The following is a 23,989-nucleotide window of genomic DNA, read 5'->3' on the forward strand; positions in this document are numbered from 1 at the left end:
TCATCTATTTTGCGCAAATCGAGGCACTGTAGCGTGAAGCCGTTTTGTAAGCCAGGGTTAAAATGAACTAAAAGCTGGGAAAAGCCAGTTTTTCTGGCTTCACCGGCTTTGGCTTCACCGGTAAAGCCGTTTTGGATGAGCCGTGCCAAAGGGGGCTTTAGGAACCTCATCAGGTACCAACTTTCTTTGCGCCTCTCCCTCCTAGGCTCCCCATAGAAGCCCATTAGCCCCAACTGCGAGATCCTCAAGCTATCACATGACATATGAACATCAATATGTGACCTTGATTTGCTCAACTCTGCGACCACCACATCCCGACGCCAAAGTAGCATCAGGCCTCCACTCAGCCCCTCTAACTTGACAACTATGGTGTTAGGAAAGCCAAGGTTCCGTTTCAAACCAAGGGAACGCTCTTCTCCCATCCTTGTCTCCATCAAGAACACCACCATGGGCCTTTTCTCCTCCACCAACTGGCGGAGTCCGCAGCTCCGACAGTTCACACTTAGGAGATTCATTGTGCCCGGCGGGGCTGTCCATCACAGCCGCCACCGATCTTGCATTTTGGTTGGTACCTCTCTTTTGCTTCTTCAACCTCTCAATCATACTGATCCCGCCACTGTCTGCACTGGTGTCCAATTGATTCACTCTTGAAGTCACCAAGCTAGCCGAGACAATGGCATTAACTCATCAACCGGGATGTTCAGGTCCGGCGTCTAGGTGGCCGGGATGGCCCCCTTTGACTTGCGCTTCCGAGGGAGCGTTTGTCGGTCCCCCTCATCCTGCAAGTCCAGCTTCCTACTTGCCCCGGAGCCACGCACTGCCTCCCCCGGATGCTTGAGAGGGGACTAGACCTCTGGGTCATCTGAATCACCAACAACACTCGCCGAATAGTGCGACCCATCATCATTCTTCGAGGATCGATTATCATCCGACCTATGTTGCTTCTGAGCTCTGAAAGCCGATGAGGAACCACTGCCAAAAGGCTCCGCAGCAGCTCCCGCAAAGGTCTGTAAACGTCTCCTTCCATCTTTAGAAGCCCGGAGTTGAACACCGTACGGTAGCTTCCCATACTCATCACGCGCCACCAGAGTTGAGCATTCCACCTCCGAGTGGCCAATCAAGCCACACGCAAAACAGTAGTAGGGTAGCCTCTCATATTGCGCCTGAAACCAGTGCGGTTCCTCCGTTTTGCTCATCCGGAGAAGCACCCCACGCCTCACAGGCTTGTCGATCTTGATGGCCACACGGGCACGCAAGTAAGCCCCGCTGGCCTTCCCATCCGCATCCACATCCATCTTTGATCACACTCCCAATCAAACCCATGGCCCGAGAACCTCTCGTCTGGTTCATCCAGCCCAAGGATAGATTGAGGATACGTACCCAAAGTTCTAGGTGATCAAAGATAATCTCGGACACGCTGAGCTTTTCATCATAATTCTGCAGCAGAATTGCATATCTCCCCACCATCCATGGCAGCCCGGATAACACCCTCTCCAGATCACCAGCACATCCAAATTCTGCGACAAAAAGGTTGTCTCCCTTTTCCCCGATCGGCCAAAACTTGAGACCAATCGGGTTTCCCCAGGCAGGCTTCATTGCCGAACGCACAATATTGACATGTACCGGCGCCGACGAGAGCACCTTCTGTACCAGCGCCCACTCCACCGGTGCTGGCTCATCCTCTTCCTCAGCATCGCTAAACTCCACCACGGCCTCCTCTTCCTCAATGAGGTTGAGTCTCCGCAGCAGGTCCGTCACGTTAGTGTTTTGGCCATCGCCATCACCCCCCGAACTGCCAACTCTCGCCGCCGCCATGGAACGGATCGAAGGGCAACGCATAGATTAACGCAGCCACAAACACGTATCCCGACCTAGGATTCCTAAGCGACAAACCCTAGGGGAAGTCTTTGGTCGACGACGCCGAGAACGGCTAACCGGCGATTTACGGAGTCTCGCACCGACAACAGGTTGGCAACGGGGCTTGGACACCGTGACCGGAATGGTCACCGGCGGAGCAGATCGAGGTCGTCGGCGGCGACGCCTAGATCGAGGTCGGGAGTACAATCGCCTTCGGAATCGCCTTCGTTACGATCTGGAAATCGCGGAGCGGCTGCATGGCTACGCAAACTAAATGACCAGGCAGGACAAGGCGGCAAGGCAAGGCATGTGTACTGCGCTTCCTTGTAACTGGGTAACTTGGAGTTTAGAAGCTCCGATGGGTAAGGTTGCCGCTAGCCATCTCAAGCCACAGCTCGCCGCCAACTACTCCGGCAACAACCAAGTCCAGAACACCATGGAGGCTAGGAAACTGGCTCTGGCTGACCACATGGATCCGGCACCTCTTCCCCGCTGTATCCAAACTGATCTCCCGATCAGGCTCAGGGATGCAGTAGCCACCCACGGCCATTGGCTCCGTGAAGCCATGTTGACTGCTCCCGACCTTCAGCACCTATTGTGTGGGCTGGGACGAGATGCTCTGCGCTGACGAGCCTCTCATCAACACCAAGATCGTCTTGCACGACGCCGAGTGCGGCGCAGGTGTACCCGACGAACATGGTCGATGCTGATGACATTTGATGAGGACAAACTGAGGCCTTGTGGAAAATTGGGACGATCACATACGAGGTATACCTAAAACTTTGGAGCTACGCATGACATGAAAAATCATAATTGGTTTGTGCCACACGATGAGCTAAGGCCAAAGTTAAGGTTCCCTAGCATATACACCAACATGGACTCTATGTGGAAATCACTTGAAGCACCCACGCGTTGCGCGGGAGGTCCTCAACACATGAAGGGATGAAGTCAGAGCTAAGGTTGTTCCAGCTAGTATACATTCCAACCGTGCTCTACCCACACGACCAGAGCAACTGCCTAGAACACCAGACCTGCAAAGGAAACGTATAGGGTTGTGCAGGCCCAATGGTCAATGGGGGGGTACAGGGCCTACACAAAGCATGTGCTGGCCATAACCACATGACAGTAGGCAAGTTAAGGTCCCGGATAGAGGTTCTAGTGACAAGAGATACAAAGGGCCACGGCCTCATCGCATGAAGGCTAAAGTACGATTCCATATGGAGCTAAGCGGCGGTGTCATGTGACATAGACTTACATAACCAAGGGCAATCCAAGCCGCTCAAAGGGCCAAGGCATACCAAGTTAGTTGTATGACAAGGCTAGGGGATACAGCATGTAGGTGCGGGTTAGAGAAGCATGCACCTTATATAGCCTTGATGTGTACGAGATTGTGACCTTGGAATCGCCCCGATCACACTGTACAATGGTTAGAAGAAGACAAGAAAGGAATGACACCACGGATCCATAAAAATAGGAACAACTAGCAGGAACCCCGCGCTATTGTGCAGGCTAGTAAGCTCTAACACATAAGTTTTGTCATAAGAAACAGTAGAATCCATTAGATGACAGTGTTCTTGAATATTGACACCTCTGATATTTAATTACGTTGCACAATCTTGTCATAATAAAATACAATGTGGTTGATCCAAACTAAAAGCACTTCTTTACTTCTTGCTTATGCTTAGCCAATCTGGAGTATGTTGCAAGTAAAACATCTCAGAAGCTGAAGGCACTGTAGTAGAAATGGTTAAGGCGTAAGATAAATGTCAATTAGCAAACAACAACAACAAAGCCTGTAAGTCCCAAGTAAGTTGGGGTAGGCTAGAGTTGAAACCTACCAAAAGCCCCAAGTCATGGTTCAGGCACATCAATATCTGATTTCTAAGCACTCCTATTCAAACATAGATCTCTAGGTATATTCTAAGCTTTCAAATATCTTTTTATTGTCTCCCCTATGTCAATTTCGGTCTGCCTCTACCTCTCACATTATTAGCTTGGCTTAGGACTCCATAATGCACTGGTGTCTCTGAAGGTCTCCTTTGGACATGGCCAAACCACCTCAACCGATATTGGACAAGCTTTTCTTCAATTGGTACTACCCCTAGACAGTCACGTATATCATCGTTCCTAACTTAGTCTGTTCAATTAGCAAACAATAAGCACATAAAAATGAAAAGGCAATAAGGGTGACAAAACTATGCAACCTGCATCTCACTGCTGAGGCATCGAGAAAATGATGGAGGGAGTGGGTTCGGGCGAAGAGGACAGGGCCGGTTGAGGTAGCACGTAGCAGAGAGCTGTAAACAATTTTGTTAAAAAAACATTTAGAGCAATAAGCAAAAATGCAAATACAGTCAAAGCATCTGAAGTATGCCTATTTTTGTGAAGGTCATCCTGCAGTAACAAACTTTTTTCGGAGCATGTAAGAAAAGAAGCAATGCATGTTGGAAAGCAATAGATCTTGCAGCTAAGATCTCAGAAGGACACTGAAATTAGCAAACCTCGTTAGCCTCCACTCTTGTATCTCAGGATAGTGACAACAGCATAGGCACATCAGGAAACTAATTTGAACTTTTGAAGGCCTTGACGCTGCTTTTAGAAAATTGTACCTACACCTGCACATACAAAACAGCTGTGAGGACAACATTTTGCCAGAGTGTTCAAAGTTCTTATTATCGAGAAACTGTTTGATGAATATGTACTTATATAATAAACTTCATTGAGGAGTATGTACCATAGTCTTGATCACTGTTGCTATACTGAAAATCAAGAAAAAAATGCTAGTAACATCTAATGAAGATAGTTGTCCTCTATGAGTACAGAAAAAGGAGGCGCGCTTCGCCGCACCCAAAGTGGCTGCATGCTTCTATATCTGTTTGTGCTTTTGAGGTGCTACTATAAGTCTCTACCGCAAAGCACTCAACGACAGGACATAGTGAAGCACCGCTTTATGGCAACTCAAATGTACATTAGTTACACATCTAGCAGTATCGTTACACAAATTGCATGCCTTTAGGAGGGGAGGAAACATTTCACAAATATTACGGCTTGAGAGGTTATATGTGAATGGCAAGCATGATCTTTTCATTGTCACAGAGAGAAATTTCCAAATAGGTACAGGAAAGTACAAATGACTGACATGTTATGAACTCCTAGACTTTAGGAAAACAATAGTAGTTGAACCCTCGGTGAAATTAGTGCAGCAAGAATAAAACCACTGCTACTGCATTACTTTTGTGCTCTCAGAATGTTCTCTCTGCAATTTCTGTCCAGCTGTGTACTTAGATACACTTGAGAATAGGCTTTTAAAACAATTAAGCATTCTTGGTCAATCAAAGTTTGGATGAGCAGCTCAGCTCATTACAAATAATTTCAACATTAGTGGGGCTGGCACTGACAGTAGAGATAATGTCAACATGAGTAGAATTGATCGAATGCTACATGAAACTTTGAAGAAAGAAGAATAGATCAATTTTTATCAGCTAATGGAGGAGGTGAACTCTCTGCTTATTGTGTATATTTCTAATTGGAGTTCATATTGCCCAAACAAAAAAAACCTTATTAGTAGTATATAGGACTGATCTTGGAAGCAATTTAGTTGTGTGACAATTTCATAAGTCAACTAAAATTGAGCACGTGCAGACCAAGGAATCAAAAAATGTGGCGTCAACTAAAATTGCAACAACAACCAATGATTCAGTAAAGCATCGGATAGAAAACTAACCTGGCACCCAGCAACGGCACTATGCTAATGTAAAGTTTCAGGCACAGGCATAGGAAATCAGAAAAAAACAAAAATGAAGAGAACACAGCAAGTAACACTAACACATTATTTCTTTCTTTTCCGTATCCTCTTATACAAATATCTATCATTTGTTTGAGGAAAAAAATGTTCAGGGGAAAATACCTGGAACTACTACTCAATGGCCTAAATCATCAGCAGATGCTCCGTTCTCTATGATGTCCCTGCAAGAGGAAAACCTGCAGTAGTATTACGCCACACCGAGGAGAAGAGGCGTGAGCAGGACTATGGCGCGGAAGAGGACACCGAGATGTCCGCGGGCGGCGAGTTCGAGACCACCGAGGGTAGCGCCGCCGGTCGAGACTCGTGCATCGCCGCTGGGAAGGCCGCCGGCGCACAGGTTGCGCTGGTAGGGCTTTGCCGCGGTGGGGCCCTGCGCCGCTAGGGTTTGCCCGAACGGGGTCGGCGGCGTCGCAACCTCGGGGGGGCGTGGCGGACGGCGCACGACAGCGCTCGCTGGCGGCTGGCCGGGGACGGCGCCGGAGGCAGGGGGGGCGCTCAACAGGGTGTGGGGAGCGGCGGGGGTGCGGGAGGAGAACGGCGCCCGGGAAGAGAGGACGGGACCCTTTTTTTTTTTCAGAAATGCTACGCAATACACTGGCGCAAAAAAAAACACATGGTTTTTTTCTTTCTTTTCCGTTCTGCTGGCGCAGGCACGGGCGCTGCCGTCGCGCAGGCCGCAGCCACGGGTCACACCGCCCAGGATCCGCTCTGCTCGAGGCTGGACATGGTGTCAGGATTTGCCTCTCCGCTCGAGGCTGGCTGCTGCTCTGCTGCAGCTTGCTCCTCTCCTTGCTCCTGGGTAGCGGTGGAGGAGTCTGGCCGCACGCGTCCTCCAACAGCATCTCCTTCTTTTCTTCTGCTGTGATTTGTTCTTCCATAAAAAAAATTATTTCTTGTAATTTATGAATCTGTGATCTTATGATTTGTGATTGTCTGAAGATAGAAGAAGGCTATAGGTAGAAAGAGGGTGGAGGCTGTTGGATCTTAATTCTGTGGTAAAAAAAATTCATATGTTGAGACTATATAAAACACATAGTTGTTAGATAGACAGACTCTTTTTTTTGCTGGAAGGTTCAAGGGAGGTCGTGGAAGGCTGGGTGGAGCCGTGGACATGCTGATGTTGTGTCCGGTGGTGCACTTGTGGCCTTTGATGTCGAATCGGACGGACACGAAAAAAGGTGACGTGGCTACACGAGGGAGCAGAAAATGTAGTATAGGAATAAGGGTAATAATAATAATAAATAAATAATAATTAATTAATTAATGTAGATGAGGTGACAAGATGGACAGTCTCATCATCACGATGGACTAGGAGAAGGATCATACATGCACACAATGTCAGAATCAAGAAAAGGATGTAAATCGAAAGTGAGTGAAAAGAAAGAGATGGAGACGAAGCCCAAACCCCTCGACAAAGGAAGAACACTCTACACCAAAGGTAAAAAAAATCATAAAAGGTGGCATAAGGAACAAGCTTTAGCATCCAAGTCCTCAACTACACGATCAAACAGTGCTAGTTCTAATTAAAACATTGGAGAAGTCCAGCTAAAGGACTTAAAACCATGAGCTCTAGCCGAGATGTGAAGCCATTTTGTATCTATCATATTTAAATTCCCTCTTATTTTTTATTTCATGTTTTTGCGTGTTTAATTTATGTTCTCAGTGCATCCCTTATGCATAATAACTCAAAACACAACACTAGAACATTTTTGGAAAGAAAGATGAGCTAGGAGAGGGTCGGCCAGCCGAACTCATGATTGATTGACCTCTGCGTCCATCATTTTGTTATGCACTTTTTGTAGCATGTCACATAAATGAATAAAACAAAGAAATAAACTGATCTACCCAAAAGCACAAGTGACAGAGTATTTAGAGGCGAGCAACCTCTAAAAATGGCAGTTTTAGAGGCGATTTGGCTTGCTAGCTAGCTCTTAAAATAGAGGGTATTTTTAGAGAAGGATGGAAATCTCAACCGTGTCCAAACATCGATTTCTAGAGCCGAGAATGCTCGGAAACCATTTTTATGTTGCTAAAAAACATTTCTATACTAGTGATATTTGTCCATATATATCTAACAATCCATTAACTAAAAATGTACTAAGTCGTTCTAGTTTTTCTAAGTACGTAGCTTATGCACCTAGATATATACGTAATGTCTAGACATGATAAAAATATGTATCTTGAAAACCGGACTTACAATTTAGAATAGAGAGAGTACATGATTAGATATAACAATATAATCTACTAATAAAGCAAAAGATAACAGGTTTTGCAAACACACAGAGAGATAGGAAGAGATATAAAGGATAATAAGGGAAAAGCAGTTTATTGGCTTGTTTTATTCCTAATAATGAGTCACATGCGATGGCATGTCAACTTTATTATTCAGTACAACACAAATATTTCTATCTAGAATGTAGAACCAACAAAGGGTTGATGTAAGAACATGGGTGGGATCGCCATGGCTGTTGGGTTGAACATGAATGGTAACTGCTGTTGCTGCATAATCTGAGAGATGGCATCGCAGTGACATTGTGGCAATGGCATCATGCTCGACATCATCATTGGTGACATCATGCTCGGCATCATCATCGGTGGCATCATGCTCGGCATCGTCATTGGCGTCTGATACGGCTGAAGCGGTGAGGCCAATAGTTGCTGTAGCATCAGGGCCGGCCACGCCAACAAGTTGGCAAACCTCTGTTGCATCATGCAGTACTGCATGCATGGGTTCATGGTACCCAATGGCATCATTGGTGGCAAGTGCCCTGGAATATGGGTCGCACTTGTGGTGCTTGCACAAAGAGCTAGGAGTGCAAACAATGCAAACATCTTGGCTGCCATGGTGGTGGTTTCCTTGCTTCCTAGAGAATAGTAGATATGCTATTGTGAGGGCGATGGACTGCGATTGATCTAGGTCCTATTTATAGATGGATGCAATTAACAAATACCATGCAGATGAAAAAACAATTTCTGGCACTTGCAGAACTGAAAGTTGGATGCTGGATAAGCCGGATGACTTGGCATTTGGTCAAATTTGGAGACTTCCTTAACTATTTTTGGATTAATACCAAAAGGTACTTTTAGTAAAGCATGATGAGTTTAATGAGAATGTGACAGCCACATCAGATTGGTTTAATTTGCTTTTGCTAAAGTAAGTTCATGGCATCATTATGACTACCTGAGGTGGATTAAGAGCCTACTGCAACTGAATTTGTATGCGTCTATCGCATCCTTATAGACAGAGTGTATACAACATAAAGAACATTTATCATGAAAACAACATTAAGGAAAGAAAGTAGCTTAAACCTTCTTTAATAATTGATTATATTTCTGAATAAGTTCTTACTACTCCCTCTATCTTGAAATATAAGGATCTTAGTTTGTCTTAAGTCAAACTACGCAAAGTTTCACCAAACACTACTAAAAAATAGAATATCCTTTGGGGCCACTAATTTTCTTGAGGTGCAGAATTGAACCCTCAAGGAATATATCACTACCTTGGTGGTTGTATGAAACCTCCAAGGAAATGCATATTTCTTGAGTGGTAACCCAAACCATCAAGCTAATTCCACATTTCCTTGAGTGCTAGTCTAAACCACCAAGGTATTTCCACATTTCCTTAAGTGTTATCAGAAACCACCAATGTAATTCCACATCTCCTTGGGTACTTTTTGGAATTTCTTACGTTCATGGATAAATCTGCAAGTGCACGAATACTATTATAGCATTTCACTAGGAGTATTCTAGGTATCGTTATCTATATTTCCACAGAGAAGGCGATGGCAAAGAGAATTGATAATTGACATACTCAATATCATATCATAACTAAAAACTAGAGTCTACATAGGGATAAATATATAATGATGGTAGTGTGACACACACAGAGCTTCTACCTCAAGACTATGCTAGGTGGAGATCGTCAAATAAAGCTACGACTCCTATGATACATCTATGCTAAGTTATATATATAGTCTAAACACATGCACATACATATGATACATGGTTAGGACTTAGTTCCACATCCCCGTGCACTATCAGGTATCACCAAGCCCATTAGTGGCAATTAGAGGGTTAGAGGGGGGGGGGGTGACATCTTACCATTTGTATACATCGTACTTGAACATGGAAGATTACAAAAGGATGGACAATGCTGTCACCACCTACCGCCTACCTCGACAACCTATGGGGTTTATTCACATTTAATAGTGTCGACTAGCCTAAGCACCATGCGCACAGTAGTAAACACTACTCTTACTTTTCTAGAAAGAATAAGAGCAATCCAGAGGTACGCTAAACCGATGCTGTAGCATGGACCGGCTAGCCTAAACATGCTTTGTATATAACGCATGAGTAAACTATGTAACCAACATACTAATAGGATCATACTAGCATATGAACAAACAACTAGCATAGCCCTACTGACATAATGTTTGTGCACGATACAAAGCAAAGATGAATATTCCATTGAACTAGAGCAAAGTGTTACAAGGGAAATGAGATACAAACTATATCCCAACTCGCCAAGACTACTTCAGAGCAGAGGATTAGCTTGATAAGCCTATCTCCAAGAGATGGGAGCTCAAAATAGAAAACATGGTTATTAAGTGCCACCTAGAGACATGGTGAGTAGCAAGCGAAAATGTTTTGAAAAATGCTAACTTAAGTGCTTAGATGTTTGGCAAAACATTTGGGAGTTAGCATGCTTGCATAGAGAGTGAGGAGAACTATTGTTGATGACTTTTTGACCTCACCAGAGCTGTCCGGGCACAATGTGTTCCTAAAAGTGCATCTAGCCCTTCTGTTTGTTTTGGTGGATTGAATGACAACGCTACTAAAGGTATAATAAATTTGCTAAGTGTTGAACATGAAATTGAGTATATTGAGTACACGTGAAGATTACGTAACAAGAAGTGTATCAAAGGTTCAATAAGAAGGCAAACTCGATGGTATTCCACATAGTGTTCAAATAAAGGCTAAAACTATGTATTGTCATATTGGAAGATTATGGAATCAATCTAGTTCAAGCAAAAGACAACAATTCATATAGAATTGATGAAATGCCTTGTATGTTGTGGGATATCATGGAATCATGTCAAATCAAGTATATTAGACAAATGGCAAATGAGACATAATTTGATGAATATGGATTGATCTCAGTAGTGGCTTGCTTTGCATGAACAAGAAGAGATAGATAGTGGATTGGGTTTGATCAAGTATTGATTTGAGCAAGATGAAAATATGAAGATAGATATTGAAGTGAGTGTTAGGAGAGTCAATCCAAAATGAGAGGATATTAGGAATAGTGAATTGGCTTGACCATATTGCTGTTGATCAAGATATGTGATCAAAACAAAAATGAGCCAAGTCATGGAAGGTTGATGGACAATATTTGGAGAATGACTTGGATATGGAAAAGGATTTCTATTGGACTTCAAATGAATGCTTAATGTTGGTTCAAGATCTGATGTGACTTGAGGATGGCTTGATAGGGTGAGATAGCAAGAAAAGGGCTTCAAAGGACTGAGCAAAGGTGAAGGGCAAACGAGGGCTTGTGTGCCGATGGACCACAACTACGGTGAAGAAGAAAGTACTTGCATTGAGTCGAGGGTACTAATCAAGGTATGAGGATTCATACAGTGTGGAGGATCAAATCATTGTTGAATCATAAGTGGAAGTGACTTGAATCCATAATTGGAACTCTCATGTGTTGAAATGGTTCAAGTCACAAGCTCAAGGTGGTTTGCTCAAAGAATGAGACAGAGACGATTGCAACCTCTATTGAAGAGATATTGAGAAGATATGGCATATGTAAACTCAAAGACTCAAGTGGTTTAAATAGACATATCCTTTTGATCTTGAGTATAGGTACGTCGTACTATAATGGAGGATGCAACATGAATAGTTAGACAAGTCTCAAGTGCTGAAACTAACTGAACCCTGAGTGCTAACATGAGAGAAAAAATGCACAAGACTTGCACCTATTGATCTTTGGCTTGTTATTGGTTGGGTTGGATAGCCCTTGGAATAAACTTTCCAAAAAGTCCAAAATCATCAAAAATGGAGTTCAAAGTAAAAAGTTAGGGCATTTTCATGAGTCCCGCTGTGCTGTTTTTCAGGCTACGGAAGTTTCACGTTCAGACGTAGAAGTTCTACGTTCATCGCGTTCTGGATGGCCATAACTGCTTGTTTTGATCTCTAACGGCTATTTCTCATGGGGTGGGGTATATATATACCACCCCACACCCTTGGTCATGCTACTGGTGCCCTGGTCTTCCTACGAACATTCTAACCCTTGTAAGCTCTCCCTAACCCCTATCTTTGTGAGAGCAAAGTGCTTAGTGAGGGATTAAGTGTTGGGGTGAGAGATTAAGAGTTAGAGATCATTTGAGAGCAAGCCAAACCTTAAGCACTTGTTAGGCTTCGTCATTCTTTGTGAAGCATTTGTTGCTCTTCAAGGGAAAGCCTTCTAGATGGCTAGGTGTCGCCCAGTGAGCTCCCAAGCTTGTGGTGAGCCACTGGAAGTTTGTATTGACTTTGTGACTTGGTGGAAACCCTTAAGCTCGATCTTTGTGGTTTGCTTGAGAAGAGGTGGGAGTTGGAAGAGACTCCAAGCCTTTGTGGCTCCCTCAAAAATGATGGTGTAGGCAACCTTGGTGGCTTCACTAAACCTAAGAGTAAATCTTGTGGCATGCCTCTTGTTGTTGTGACTAGAGCTCATCTCTTGTTTTGAATTGGTATATTTGCTTTCCACTCGATCTACTCGGTTGTATGTGTTTGTGAGTGTAGGTACTTCATCGACTTGCTATAGGATATCTCTAAACACCTCTACAAGTTTAGTTTGAGCTAGAACTCTAGGCATACTTAATTTCTAAGCTTTTCTATGTTGTGTGGAGGTTCCACAACTTTGTGTAGAAGTTATGTGTCTATGCACTTTGCTAATCCGATGCATGGGAAGCTTTGTTTGTTGTTAATTTTTAGAAATGCTTATTCATGATGAGGACATCACTCCTTCAAATACAAACCAAGGAGACCAAGCAAATGGCATCCTCCGGATGTGCTTTTTCTATCAACTTTGCAACAGGCATAATCCGAATCGGAATAGCCAACTAACTCAAATATATGGGCTTAAGCAAGCCCCAAGAGCTTGGTATGAGCGTCTTCGGGACTTCCTCATTGAGAAGGGCTTCACCATCGGGAAGGTCGACACCACACTATTCACCAAGAAGCTTGATGGGCACATCTTCATTTGTCAAGTGTATGTTGATGACATCATCTTTGGATCATCAAATGAAGATTCTTGCAAAGAGTTTGGTGAATTGATGTCAAAGGAGTTTGAGATGTCAATGATTGGAGAGCTTACATGCTTTCTTGGTTTTCAAATCAAACAAATGAGAGAAGGGATTTTCATCTCTCAAGAGAAATATACAAATGATCTTCTCAATAGATTCAAGATGGATGAATGTAAGCCAATCAAGACACCAATGCCAACTAATGGACATCTCGATCTAGATGAGGAGGTAACACGGTTGATCAAACTATCTATCGCTCTATGATCGATAGCTTGTTATATTTAACCATATCTAGGCCCGACATCATGTTTAGTGTGTGTATGTGTGCTAGATTTCAAGCTAATCTTAAGGAAACTCATTTAACTGCCATAAAAAGAATCCTTAGGTATCTTAAGCACACACCAAGCATTGGCCTTTGGTATCCCAAAGGAGCTATATTTGAGTTAGTTGGCTATTCCGATTCGGATTATGCCGGTTGTAAAGTTGATAGAAAAAACACATCCGAAGGGTGCCATTTGCTTGGTAGATCACTTATGTCTTGGTCCTCCAAGAAGCAAAATAGTGTGGCTTTGTCCACCGCCGAAGCGGAATACATTGCCACGGGTGCTTGTTGTGCATAAATACTTTATATGAAACAAACTTTGCTAGACTATGGTGTAGTTCTAGATAAAGTACCTCTTTTGTGCGACAATGAAAGTGCGGTAAAACTTGCAAATAATCCGGTTCAATACTCTCGCATCAAGCACATAGATATCCGCCATCACTTTCTTAGAGACCATGTTGCTAAAAATGATATATCATTAGAAGGTGTAAGGACTGAGGATCAATTGGCGGATATCTTCACTAAACCGCTAGATGAGGCAACATTTGTAGATTGCGGAATGAGCTCAATGTTCTTGATTTTAGTAACTTCACTAAAAAATAAGCTTGTGTTGTCCCTTACATTGCATTGTAATATACAACATGTTTAATTTTTGGTAATACATATAGGGCTTGTCTAACATGGTTTAGATAACCGCCGTAAAGCATGTGAAGAAGCTTAACCTTGGATCAAACTTGACAAGCAACTAGATTTATCTTCAAGTATTGCATTGCATATGCATGAATGTTGTTTTATCGTTTATATTCAATTGCCCTCTTATTGCCTATTTTCATAAAAAGAATAATAGCCTAAGGCAAATATTTTTGAAAAACATGAGGGTTTGAGAGAGGTCACTCACATCAGTCCCAATTGGTGTTTATTTGGATCTTATTGGAGTTGGGACTTGATTGCGAACAGGCAGCACGAAGCACCGGACTCTGATGTCCAGCGACCGATCAGTTCACAGGAGGTGAACTTGCTGTGAAGGAGTGATCGGACGCTGAAACAGTGTTCTCCCAACGTCCGATCAGATGGTGGCTTTGCGTCCAATCGATCGAAGATGATGATGGCTGCTTGCACCGGACTCTGGCTGTGTCCGGTCGGTGTCCACCGGACGCGTCCGGTCATGATTCCAGGGGTTCTGGACCTTACTGGAATCGACCAGACGCTGGGTGGCAGCATCCAGTCGCTGCCACCGGAGCATCCGGTTAGTAGAAAACATGCGCGTTCTGGATTCTTTTCCCGTTTCCTTTTCTGACACGGGGGTGATGTAGACTAGGCCCGATCTTCCGAAAGGTATGATAGCGTTGATTGGTGGAGACTCGACGTTAACGATCTAGGCTTCGAACCAAGACTGATTTGGACCCCCCGCAACCGTTATACCACTGCTCCGTTGGTTATCAACCACGCGAACGTGATTGACCTCGCCGAGAAGGCTTTCCTGCAAGCGAATCGAGAACACAAGCAAGAACGAGATAAACACAATCTGAAATTGCAAATAAATATGAGGCTTATGATAATGAGAAAGAGTTCAAGTCTTTATTCGAAAGGACTAAACGCCACAGGCGAACAAGATCAAGAACTGGGGCCCTAGTTCACAGCAAGCGGCCTTGGCGGCGACAGTTGCAGCAAAACGATGTCTGTTTCATGAGAAAATCAAGAACTAAACAAAACTCAAACCCTAAGGAGAGCGACGGCTGGTATTTATAGAGTCTTGGGTGTCACCCCCTGGACGCGCCCCCTAATGGGCCCAAACACGATACACGGTCCAGCGGACCAAAAGACGGTGTCGCAGCACCCTGGCAGATTCTGGACGCTGAGTTATTTCGATGATTCCTGTTGATTCCGATGAGCTTTTGACGTGAAACCAATTGGGTTGGCTTTCTTATCCAATTAGCTTTCCATCCATATGTGGATCATCGAAAATGGAGTCCGGATGCATCCTTGGTGACCAGTTTAAGGCAGACTGGTCCTAGAGGCCGAGATAGACTCGAACTTGAGTTGCTTTGGGCCTCCACCTTGGGGACTCGAACCGAATTAGCCTCGGACCTCCTTCTTGACTTGGACACCCTTGCTGGCCTCCTACCCCTCCATACCATGTGCCAAACGTGGTCATATGCATGGGTGTCATGTCCTCATCATCCTCCCTTTCTTGACGAAAAGCCATCCTCGGCGTCGATTGTGCTTGAAACTGATCCTGCACAACATAAAGAAGAATGGGGTTGCGAAAACAAAGGGGACTGAAATAATTGTGAGAAGGAACGTGACCATATTTCCAAGTTTGTAGCATTTCATCTCGCATAAAAATTTCAGCAAGCATGTAGACTCCATGATCCGAATACACACGATGTATGTCAACACTATCCTGCAAAAGATTAGAACTAACCAAAGATAATGCAGGAATAGATGATCTAGCAGACATAGGTAGCAACCAACAATGCTCCCCTTCTTGGAAGTGAACTTGTTTCTTTGAGGAACATGAGAAAATGTTTGTATTATTATGGCTGCCTTCTAAACGATCATAATCTTGTACAACAAAAGGAGAATTCATATTACTATGAATGTATACTCGATGTATCATATATTGTCCCTTGTTGTTATGTTTGCCAATAACTGCACTTGATCCTTGCGCAAATCAAGAGGGAGCTATACCCTTGCCTTGGTGATCCAACGAGGATTAGTGAGGAGTGGTGACTCTCCAAACCTCAGGAAAACATTGTTGTGTTCTTAACGCTCTTTTTACTTACATTTGTGCAATTATTTTCATGTCTTTACATTCTTAGTATTGCTGTGCTAGTACAAGGTTGGAACTAGAGGACAAAACTTTGTGTGTAGGCTAGAAACACAATCTAGGCACAATGGGTGAAATGGGATAAGTGATAGATTTTAATTTTGTGAGAATTTTATATTTGCCCAATTCACCATCTGCTCTTGGGCATCTTGATCCATTTAGGAATATAGTCGTTAGGGCTGTCCGGTGTAGCACTTCGATGCTCACCGGACAAGTCCAGTGCACCCGCAACCTATGTGTAATGGGGGTAACAGTTGGATTTCTTGGTGGGCTTATAAATAGCCCTTGTGGCCGGCCTTGGCCACTCTCATGGCACTCCTAGCACATGTGTACATCCTTTGAGAGCTGAGCAACACACTCCACTCACTTGCTTCACTTTGATTCACTAGTGTAAAATAGAGTCTTGTAGGGCTTATTAGTGTACTAATCACCTTTGCTTTAGTGTTTGTGAAGTTTGCGGGAAAGTTTTTATAGGCTATTCAAACCCCTCCACCATGTACCCATCTATATCCTTTCAGGTAGGCAGCCCAGCGGTGGTGGCGGGTTATGGGTGGTGAGCGAGGTGGCGGAATGTCGCCAAGCAGGTGGCAGGAGATATCTTGTTGGACGTAGTTGGCGGCGGGAGCGAGAAGTTGCTGGTGAGGTGCCTGATGGAGATTAGGGAAGTGCAAAGAAGATCTGACGGGGGTGGTGCAGCGGATGGTGAGGTCCCCGGTGAGATTGCCGGTGGCTCAGGCGGTGGTCTAGGTGGTGAAGGGAGAAGAAAGATGGGTGCGGGAGAGAGAAGTTCGACAATGGGTTTGAAGAAGACCGAGAAAAAGAAATCATGCGCCGCTAACCTTCCCTACGCGCTGATTAGGTGCCTGGTACCAAATCAAGCAGAATTTTACACTCACGTCTAGAGGTCTGGTGTTGATGGCTACTACGTGCTGGTTCCCCCCCCCCCCCCCCCCCCCCCCTACGTTTACTGTTTTCTTTGGGTTTTTTAAAAGATGGAACTTGCTTTGTACGAGAGTGACAGCTGTCTTAAATCTAACTCACCGCTCATATTACGAAATGTTGAAATGACCCTGAGCTTCACAACGCGTCAGATATTTCGTCCTTGCCCCTTGATGGCGCCATGCATGGTGGCACATTGCAAGTACAACTGTTTCTTTTTTTCCATGGAAAAAGAGCAAATGCACGGATGATTAGTTTCATATATGTGCTAATGAAAATCCACCTAAATATCAAAATTCAGAAGATTACATCATGAAAGTGATAAGTTGCATTTTCAAACTGACCAGATCAAACAAGTATGGTCAGATCGTACGGAACATAGTTAAAGTGGGCGGTACAATTTGAAATTAAAAAGACAAGTTTTGCATAACAAAGTGTAAATACAAATACAACGCCATTTAAAAAAGGCAAGATAGATAAGAGAAGAAACTAGGAGAACACACCAAGATCACCACCTCCGCTGTCTTATTTGTTGTTCTGTTTATAAAAGAAAAAAAATCCGGTGGTCAGCACCATGAGTCGGTATAGGCTTTGGCAACCAGCGTCCATGAAATGCATCCCAGTGGACATACCATGGCATATCTATCCATTATGTTTCTTGTAAGTAGCAAATAGAAAATGGTATGTCTCTAGGGCAGGTGCCTGAAATTTTGCAAACCCATCAGTCGTCTTCTACATCCAGTTCCGCCAGCCCTCTTGACTGTCTTCCTCCTTGATCGTCTTCCTCCCCATGCCCCTCTGCCCCCGCCCCCTCCTCCTCGTCCTTGTGTCCCACCCCGCCTGCCTCACCAGCAGCCGCGCTCTCCTCCTCCTCGTCCTCACCCCCACCACTACCCACCACCCCGTCACATCACGCTAGGGTTTCGCCGGAGCTCTGTCAAAACCCTAGCGCACCCGGGGTGGCCACCTTCTTCTCCTCCCCCTCCTTCTACAGCGAGCTCTGCCCATGGAGAGCTCCCCCGCTTCGACCTGGCCCAACCGCCTCCACCATCGCCAGATGCTAAACCGCCCTGTGGTCATCCCCAAGGCCTGGTCGGCCTTCCTCCCCCGAACCCCCTCTATGCCCGCCAGAGATGGAGAAAAAGAGAGGGATAATCAGAGAGAGAGAGAGAGAGAGAGAGAGAGAGAGAGAGAGAGAGAGAGGACGCTGAACTTACCCGACGATGGCGAGGTCTCGCCAGAACCCTAGTCGTGGGCGTGGGCACCGGTCGAGTGCGATCGGGCGTAGATGACTAATGCGAATGCAAAACTTTAGTCGCATGCAGAGGAGTATTTCTGAATAGAAAAGGAATATTATGAATTATGAGTGTGAACACTACGTACGCTTGCATCAAATGGGCGGCTGAATGTCAGCAGACAACAAAATAATGCTGATTTTTTCTTTCCTTGATTGAGTAACGCATGCATATGGTGGCGTGGTCCAAATAAAAACTCCAAATACCTCGTCATCATTAGAAAAAAAAAAGAACCGAAGAGGAAAAAAAACCTCTAGTAAGTACGTACAAAGTAAACTTGGAGGGCCTTCTTCCACAACATGAAGGTGAGCTGATTGAAAAATTGCATAGACAAGAATATAATCCTCTATGAGCTCTTGCATAGCCTACAATAACAGCACAGCACCATGAAAAAAAAAAGCAAAAACAAGGACAAGACCCCCCCCCCCCCCCCCCCCCCCCCCTACGTTTACTGTTTTCTTTGGGTTTTTTAAAAGATGGAACTTGCTTTGTACGAGAGTGACAGCTGTCTTAAATCTAACTCACCGCTCATATTACGAAATGTTGAAATGACCCTGAGCTTCACAACGCGTCAGATATTTCGTCCTTGCCCCTTGATGGCGCCATGCATGGTGGCACATTGCAAGTACAACTGTTTCTTTTTTTCCATGGAAAAAGAGCAAATGCACGGATGATTAGTTTCATATATGTGCTAATGAAAATCCACCTAAATATCAAAATTCAGAAGATTACATCATGAAAGTGATAAGTTGCATTTTCAAACTGACCAGATCAAACAAGTATGGTCAGATCGTACGGAACATAGTTAAAGTGGGCGGTACAATTTGAAATTAAAAAGACAAGTTTTGCATAACAAAGTGTAAATACAAATACAACGCCATTTAAAAAAGGCAAGATAGATAAGAGAAGAAACTAGGAGAACACACCAAGATCACCACCTCCGCTGTCTTATTTGTTGTTCTGTTTATAAAAGAAAAAAAATCCGGTGGTCAGCACCATGAGTCGGTATAGGCTTTGGCAACCAGCGTCCATGAAATGCATCCCAGTGGACATACCATGGCATATCTATCCATTATGTTTCTTGTAAGTAGCAAATAGAAAATGGTATGTCTCTAGGGCAGGTGCCTGAAATTTTGCAAACCCATCAGTCGTCTTCTACATCCAGTTCCGCCAGCCCTCTTGACTGTCTTCCTCCTTGATCGTCTTCCTCCCCATGCCCCTCTGCCCCCGCCCCCTCCTCCTCGTCCTTGTGTCCCACCCCGCCTGCCTCACCAGCAGCCGCGCTCTCCTCCTCCTCGTCCTCACCCCCACCACTACCCACCACCCCGTCACATCACGCTAGGGTTTCGCCGGAGCTCTGTCAAAACCCTAGCGCACCCGGGGTGGCCACCTTCTTCTCCTCCCCCTCCTTCTACAGCGAGCTCTGCCCATGGAGAGCTCCCCCGCTTCGACCTGGCCCAACCGCCTCCACCATCGCCAGATGCTAAACCGCCCTGTGGTCATCCCCAAGGCCTGGTCGGCCTTCCTCCCCCGAACCCCCTCTATGCCCGCCAGAGATGGAGAAAAAGAGAGGGATAATCAGAGAGAGAGAGAGAGAGAGAGAGAGAGAGAGAGAGAGAGAGAGAGGACGCTGAACTTACCCGACGATGGCGAGGTCTCGCCAGAACCCTAGTCGTGGGCGTGGGCACCGGTCGAGTGCGATCGGGCGTAGATGACTAATGCGAATGCAAAACTTTAGTCGCATGCAGAGGAGTATTTCTGAATAGAAAAGGAATATTATGAATTATGAGTGTGAACACTACGTACGCTTGCATCAAATGGGCGGCTGAATGTCAGCAGACAACAAAATAATGCTGATTTTTCTTTCCTTGATTGAGTAACGCATGCATATGGTGGCGTGGTCCAAATAAAAACTCCAAATACCTCGTCATCATTAGAAAAAAAAAAAGAACCGAAGAGGAAAAAAAACCTCTAGTAAGTACGTACAAAGTAAACTTGGAGGGCCTTCTTCCACAACATGAAGGTGAGCTGATTGAAAAATTGCATAGACAAGAATATAATCCTCTATGAGCTCTTGCATAGCCTACAATAACAGCACAGCACCATGAAAAAAAAAAGCAAAAACAAGGACAAGAACACCAATTTCAGCATGTACAAATACAGATGCAATCCCCCTCCCCCGGGTCGCAGCAGAGTGACACACTCTGTTTCACCCGGAAGTGAACACAAACACAACAAAGCTTTGCCATGTCCGTTTCCAATTGGCGTGATCGGTCCTCCACGAGCTAGTAGCTAGTAGGCGCAGGAGTGGGCGGCGGTGAGCCTGGGCGACGCCGGGAGCGGGCTGCGCATGGGCGACCTGGGCGGCGGCGGCTGCGCGAGGCGGCGGCCTTCGGCGTCGTAGTAGATGACCCCGGAGAAGTCGAGCGGCTGGCAGCGCTCCCCCATGAGGATCTCCTTCCTCCACACCCCGGGCTCGGCGGCCTCCTTGGTCGTCCCAGACGACGGCAGCAGCGAGGAGGTCTTCTTCCACGGCGCCACGACGGCCAGGGCTCGCGGCGAGCCCTTACCACCACCCCCACCTGCACCGGCAGCCATCCTCCGCGCCGCCCGCTGCAGCCTGGTCAGGAGCGAAGCCACCGCATGCAGGAGTGTCGCGCCCATCCTTTCTTGATCTCCTCTCTTGTGTTGTGGAACTGGAACTGGAAGGAAAAGTGGCTCCGCTGGCTTGAGGAGGCAGGCGTTTGGTTTGGCGCCATATATAGTCGAGCCTGAGGTGGGGGTGGACAGGTCAAGGAAGCAACTGGGAAACGATAGTGAACCGCAAGTGCAAGCGAATGAATCATGCAGTTGTCAACGGCCGGGGCGGGGCGTCTGTGAGTTGTGACGACTGATAAAAAGAGTGACCAGTCGGCTGGAGCTGGATGGATCGGGGAGGTGCAGCGCAATGGCGGCGGAGGGTGACCCTGACCCTGACCTTCAGCGAGATCGGTTGCGCGTAGTGAACGTGTACCCGAAAACGGATGACCTGCATTATGTCTTCCTCTCGTCTCTGTCAGCGTCACTTACGTCAGGCTCCAGCTGACGCCTAAATTTGGCTCTTTCCACCAGCAAGAAGGCGTCAAAACCGTGTTAACGCAGAAGGCACCCTGGCTTTCTCAAATCTCAACTCCTTCGTATTACTCGTCCTTTCATCTTCTGGAAATGATGCAACTAGTATATATATAGTCGCAATATCATGCTGCGGCTGCAATTATCTCATTTGCAGCCTTGCAGACAGTTGCAGCTGAGATTGTAATTTCCTGCAGGCGTCATCAGAGACCCGATCGTTTTACCTTACAAATTAGTCGTACCAAATCGTTTTATATACCCTCGACAAAGAGAGGAGGAAGCAATTGGAACTGGGCTGTAATTGGTTAAGGCTGGAGTGCTACCTAGTACCTACAACGGAGAACTGACGATGGCTATATATATATATATATATATATATATAGAAAACTTTTTTTAAGTCTCTCATCTAGGTACTGTTGTAGCATCTGTTCATGCACACACACGCACACATCCATACACACCACACGTGTACGACCAGACCTACAACTACACACATAATAGAAGACCGCGTCCTTCTAGAGATCACCGAAACCATTGTAGCTTCGCAGGCGACGGGAACATCGCAGTCCCTTTAGAGATCACCGAAACCATCATAGCTTCGCAGGCGACGGGAACGTCGCAGTCCTTTTGTGGCACCACGCAAGACGAGGCTGTAGATTTTAGATCAGACCTACAACTACACACGTAATAGAAGACCACGTCCTTCTAGAGATCACCGAAACCATTGTAGCTTCGCAGGCGACGGGAGCGTCGTAGTCCTTTTATGGCAACCACGCGAGACGAGGCCGTAGATTTTATTATGAGAGATATAGAGACCGAGCCTCAGCTCGAGTGGCTAGCGGAGACGTAGGTCGATTCCAGGAATCGAACCTGTGCCGGATGCGTAGCCACTGCCGCCGCTAGCCACTCGAGCTGAGGCTCGGTCTCTATATCGTTTTACTTGCTGAATCCACGAAGAAAGCTTCAACAAACAAACTACAGTAGTCCATTACTGCCTTCAACCGGGTCATTAGATTGCACAGCGGGTAATCTATCACCCGGTTCAAATCTTTACCTTTTGGCAAACAAAAATAATGAAATGATGATAACCACGATAACATAAATCATCAACTAAACAAACATCAGCTTTTGAGACACAGCGACGACTTAAATAGGAGAGGTAACGGGGTGTTGCTAGCTCTCGTTAGTCGCAACCAACAATATAACAAACAGAAAATCACGTGTGATTTTGCTTTCCAGAATCCAGCATGAAAATTTGGTCTATTCAGGAGGTCCAACGATTTCAGTCAACAATCAATACAGTCAAGCCGAACTACTGAACCGATGCGCTAATAAACAAGAAAATAGAGAAGTAGGTTGCCGCGCGCATTTCAAGTCAAAATTCCTCTGATGAAGATGAACGACGACAACATAACCTGAACGACGACACCAATTTTCCTTGGAATCCCTTCACCAAACACGTGCATCATTGCATGTTTGGTACGCGCACGCTGAATCTGAACTGTGGCTGTGCTTACCTACCAGCAAAGATTCCAATGTGCAGCGTCAGTGTATCTCATTTCCTCAGTACCACTACCAGCAGAGATACCGGCACGGTGCCACAACAGCCCAAAAATTAAGATATGAGCCCATGCCCATCGAGGGAGAGGGAGGTAGTAGGTGCGTACACATGCATGATTCACGAGCGCATGCAGCAGTGCAGTGCATAGCATGCGTGCCTGTTTATCTTTGTTTCAGCAAACGCTGAGTGTTGGGTTCAGGGCACGGCGCACAAGCGCGGACCATTGCAGGCAGGTATGCCATGCCACTGTTGGAGCCGGATCTATCGCCAGATCGATGGATACGCACTAGCAGCTGCATGTACGGTTCCGTTCGTCTCCACAATAACTGCAACACTGAAATACTATTAGCATGAGTTGACTTAAATTATGCAGCTAACGGCTACTGAAATACTGCACGGAGTAGTACCCTGGATCAGCTTGCGGTACGAGTCGTGGTCTCAGCACTTGTTATGGCTAAAGAGGGCAATTTGACTGGCTGACGGGGTTGTTTTCATCAATCCAGGTCTTGGGCTAAAGCCGCTGAAGCCAATCAACAAAAGAAGCAAACGCCTTGGTAGTTGGGTTAGGCCACGCGCTGCTCCAGGTTGCTTCAGTCAAGAACTTAACTACTCAAGGTAATACCTTACTTGTAACTACAGATCGTTTGAATTTTTTCACCATGCCGGACATACAAAAAGGAGCCTGCCAGCAAGAGCAAATATAGACCAAATCTTTTAATTGCTGATGAGAGAGGAAGGCTGCTTGTTCCACCAAATGCGTTATTTTTACCGCGTCGTGTTTAATTTTGTGTGTTGAACAAGTAAGCTATACTCACACGATGACTTGCAAGTAAGCTAGGTATTACTGAGTAGAGTAGACATGAGTAACACCTGTAATACTTCCACCAATCTCACACGTTAACTTTTTGCATGGAACAATTAATTGTTCAGCATGGAAAGACTGACAATTTATTAGGCTGAGAGAATGCAGTAATATA

At 45.4% G+C, this 23,989-nt stretch overlaps 2 protein-coding genes and 1 long non-coding RNA gene across 3 annotated transcripts; all 3 read right to left on the minus strand.

The window, feature by feature from the left end:
- Positions 1 to 3,110: 3,110 nt before the first annotated feature.
- LOC136526974 (uncharacterized) lies at positions 3,111 to 6,427 on the minus strand. Its single transcript, XR_010776647.1, has 3 exons — positions 5,765 to 6,427; positions 4,359 to 4,472; positions 3,111 to 4,154 (listed from the first exon to the last, which is right to left on the minus strand). It is a non-coding gene; the product is annotated as an uncharacterized lncRNA (long non-coding RNA).
- A 1,644-nt stretch (positions 6,428 to 8,071) lies between these two features.
- LOC136526758 (10 kDa prolamin-like) lies at positions 8,072 to 8,506 on the minus strand. Its single transcript, XM_066519354.1, has one exon. It carries the CDS (start codon positions 8,504 to 8,506, stop codon positions 8,072 to 8,074), a length of 435 nt encoding a protein of 144 aa, XP_066375451.1.
- An 11,673-nt stretch (positions 8,507 to 20,179) lies between these two features.
- Positions 20,180 to 21,055, minus strand: LOC136529821 (uncharacterized). The gene has a single exon (XM_066522884.1). The coding sequence runs from the start codon at positions 21,002 to 21,004 to the stop codon at positions 20,633 to 20,635; it is 372 nt and encodes a 123-aa protein (XP_066378981.1). The 5' UTR covers positions 21,005 to 21,055; the 3' UTR covers positions 20,180 to 20,632.
- Between the last annotated feature and the right edge of the window lie 2,934 nt (positions 21,056 to 23,989).

Source organism: Miscanthus floridulus, chromosome 19, assembly GCF_019320115.1.
Source record: "Miscanthus floridulus cultivar M001 chromosome 19, ASM1932011v1, whole genome shotgun sequence".
In the NCBI taxonomy this organism is placed as follows: domain Eukaryota; kingdom Viridiplantae; phylum Streptophyta; class Magnoliopsida; order Poales; family Poaceae; genus Miscanthus; species Miscanthus floridulus.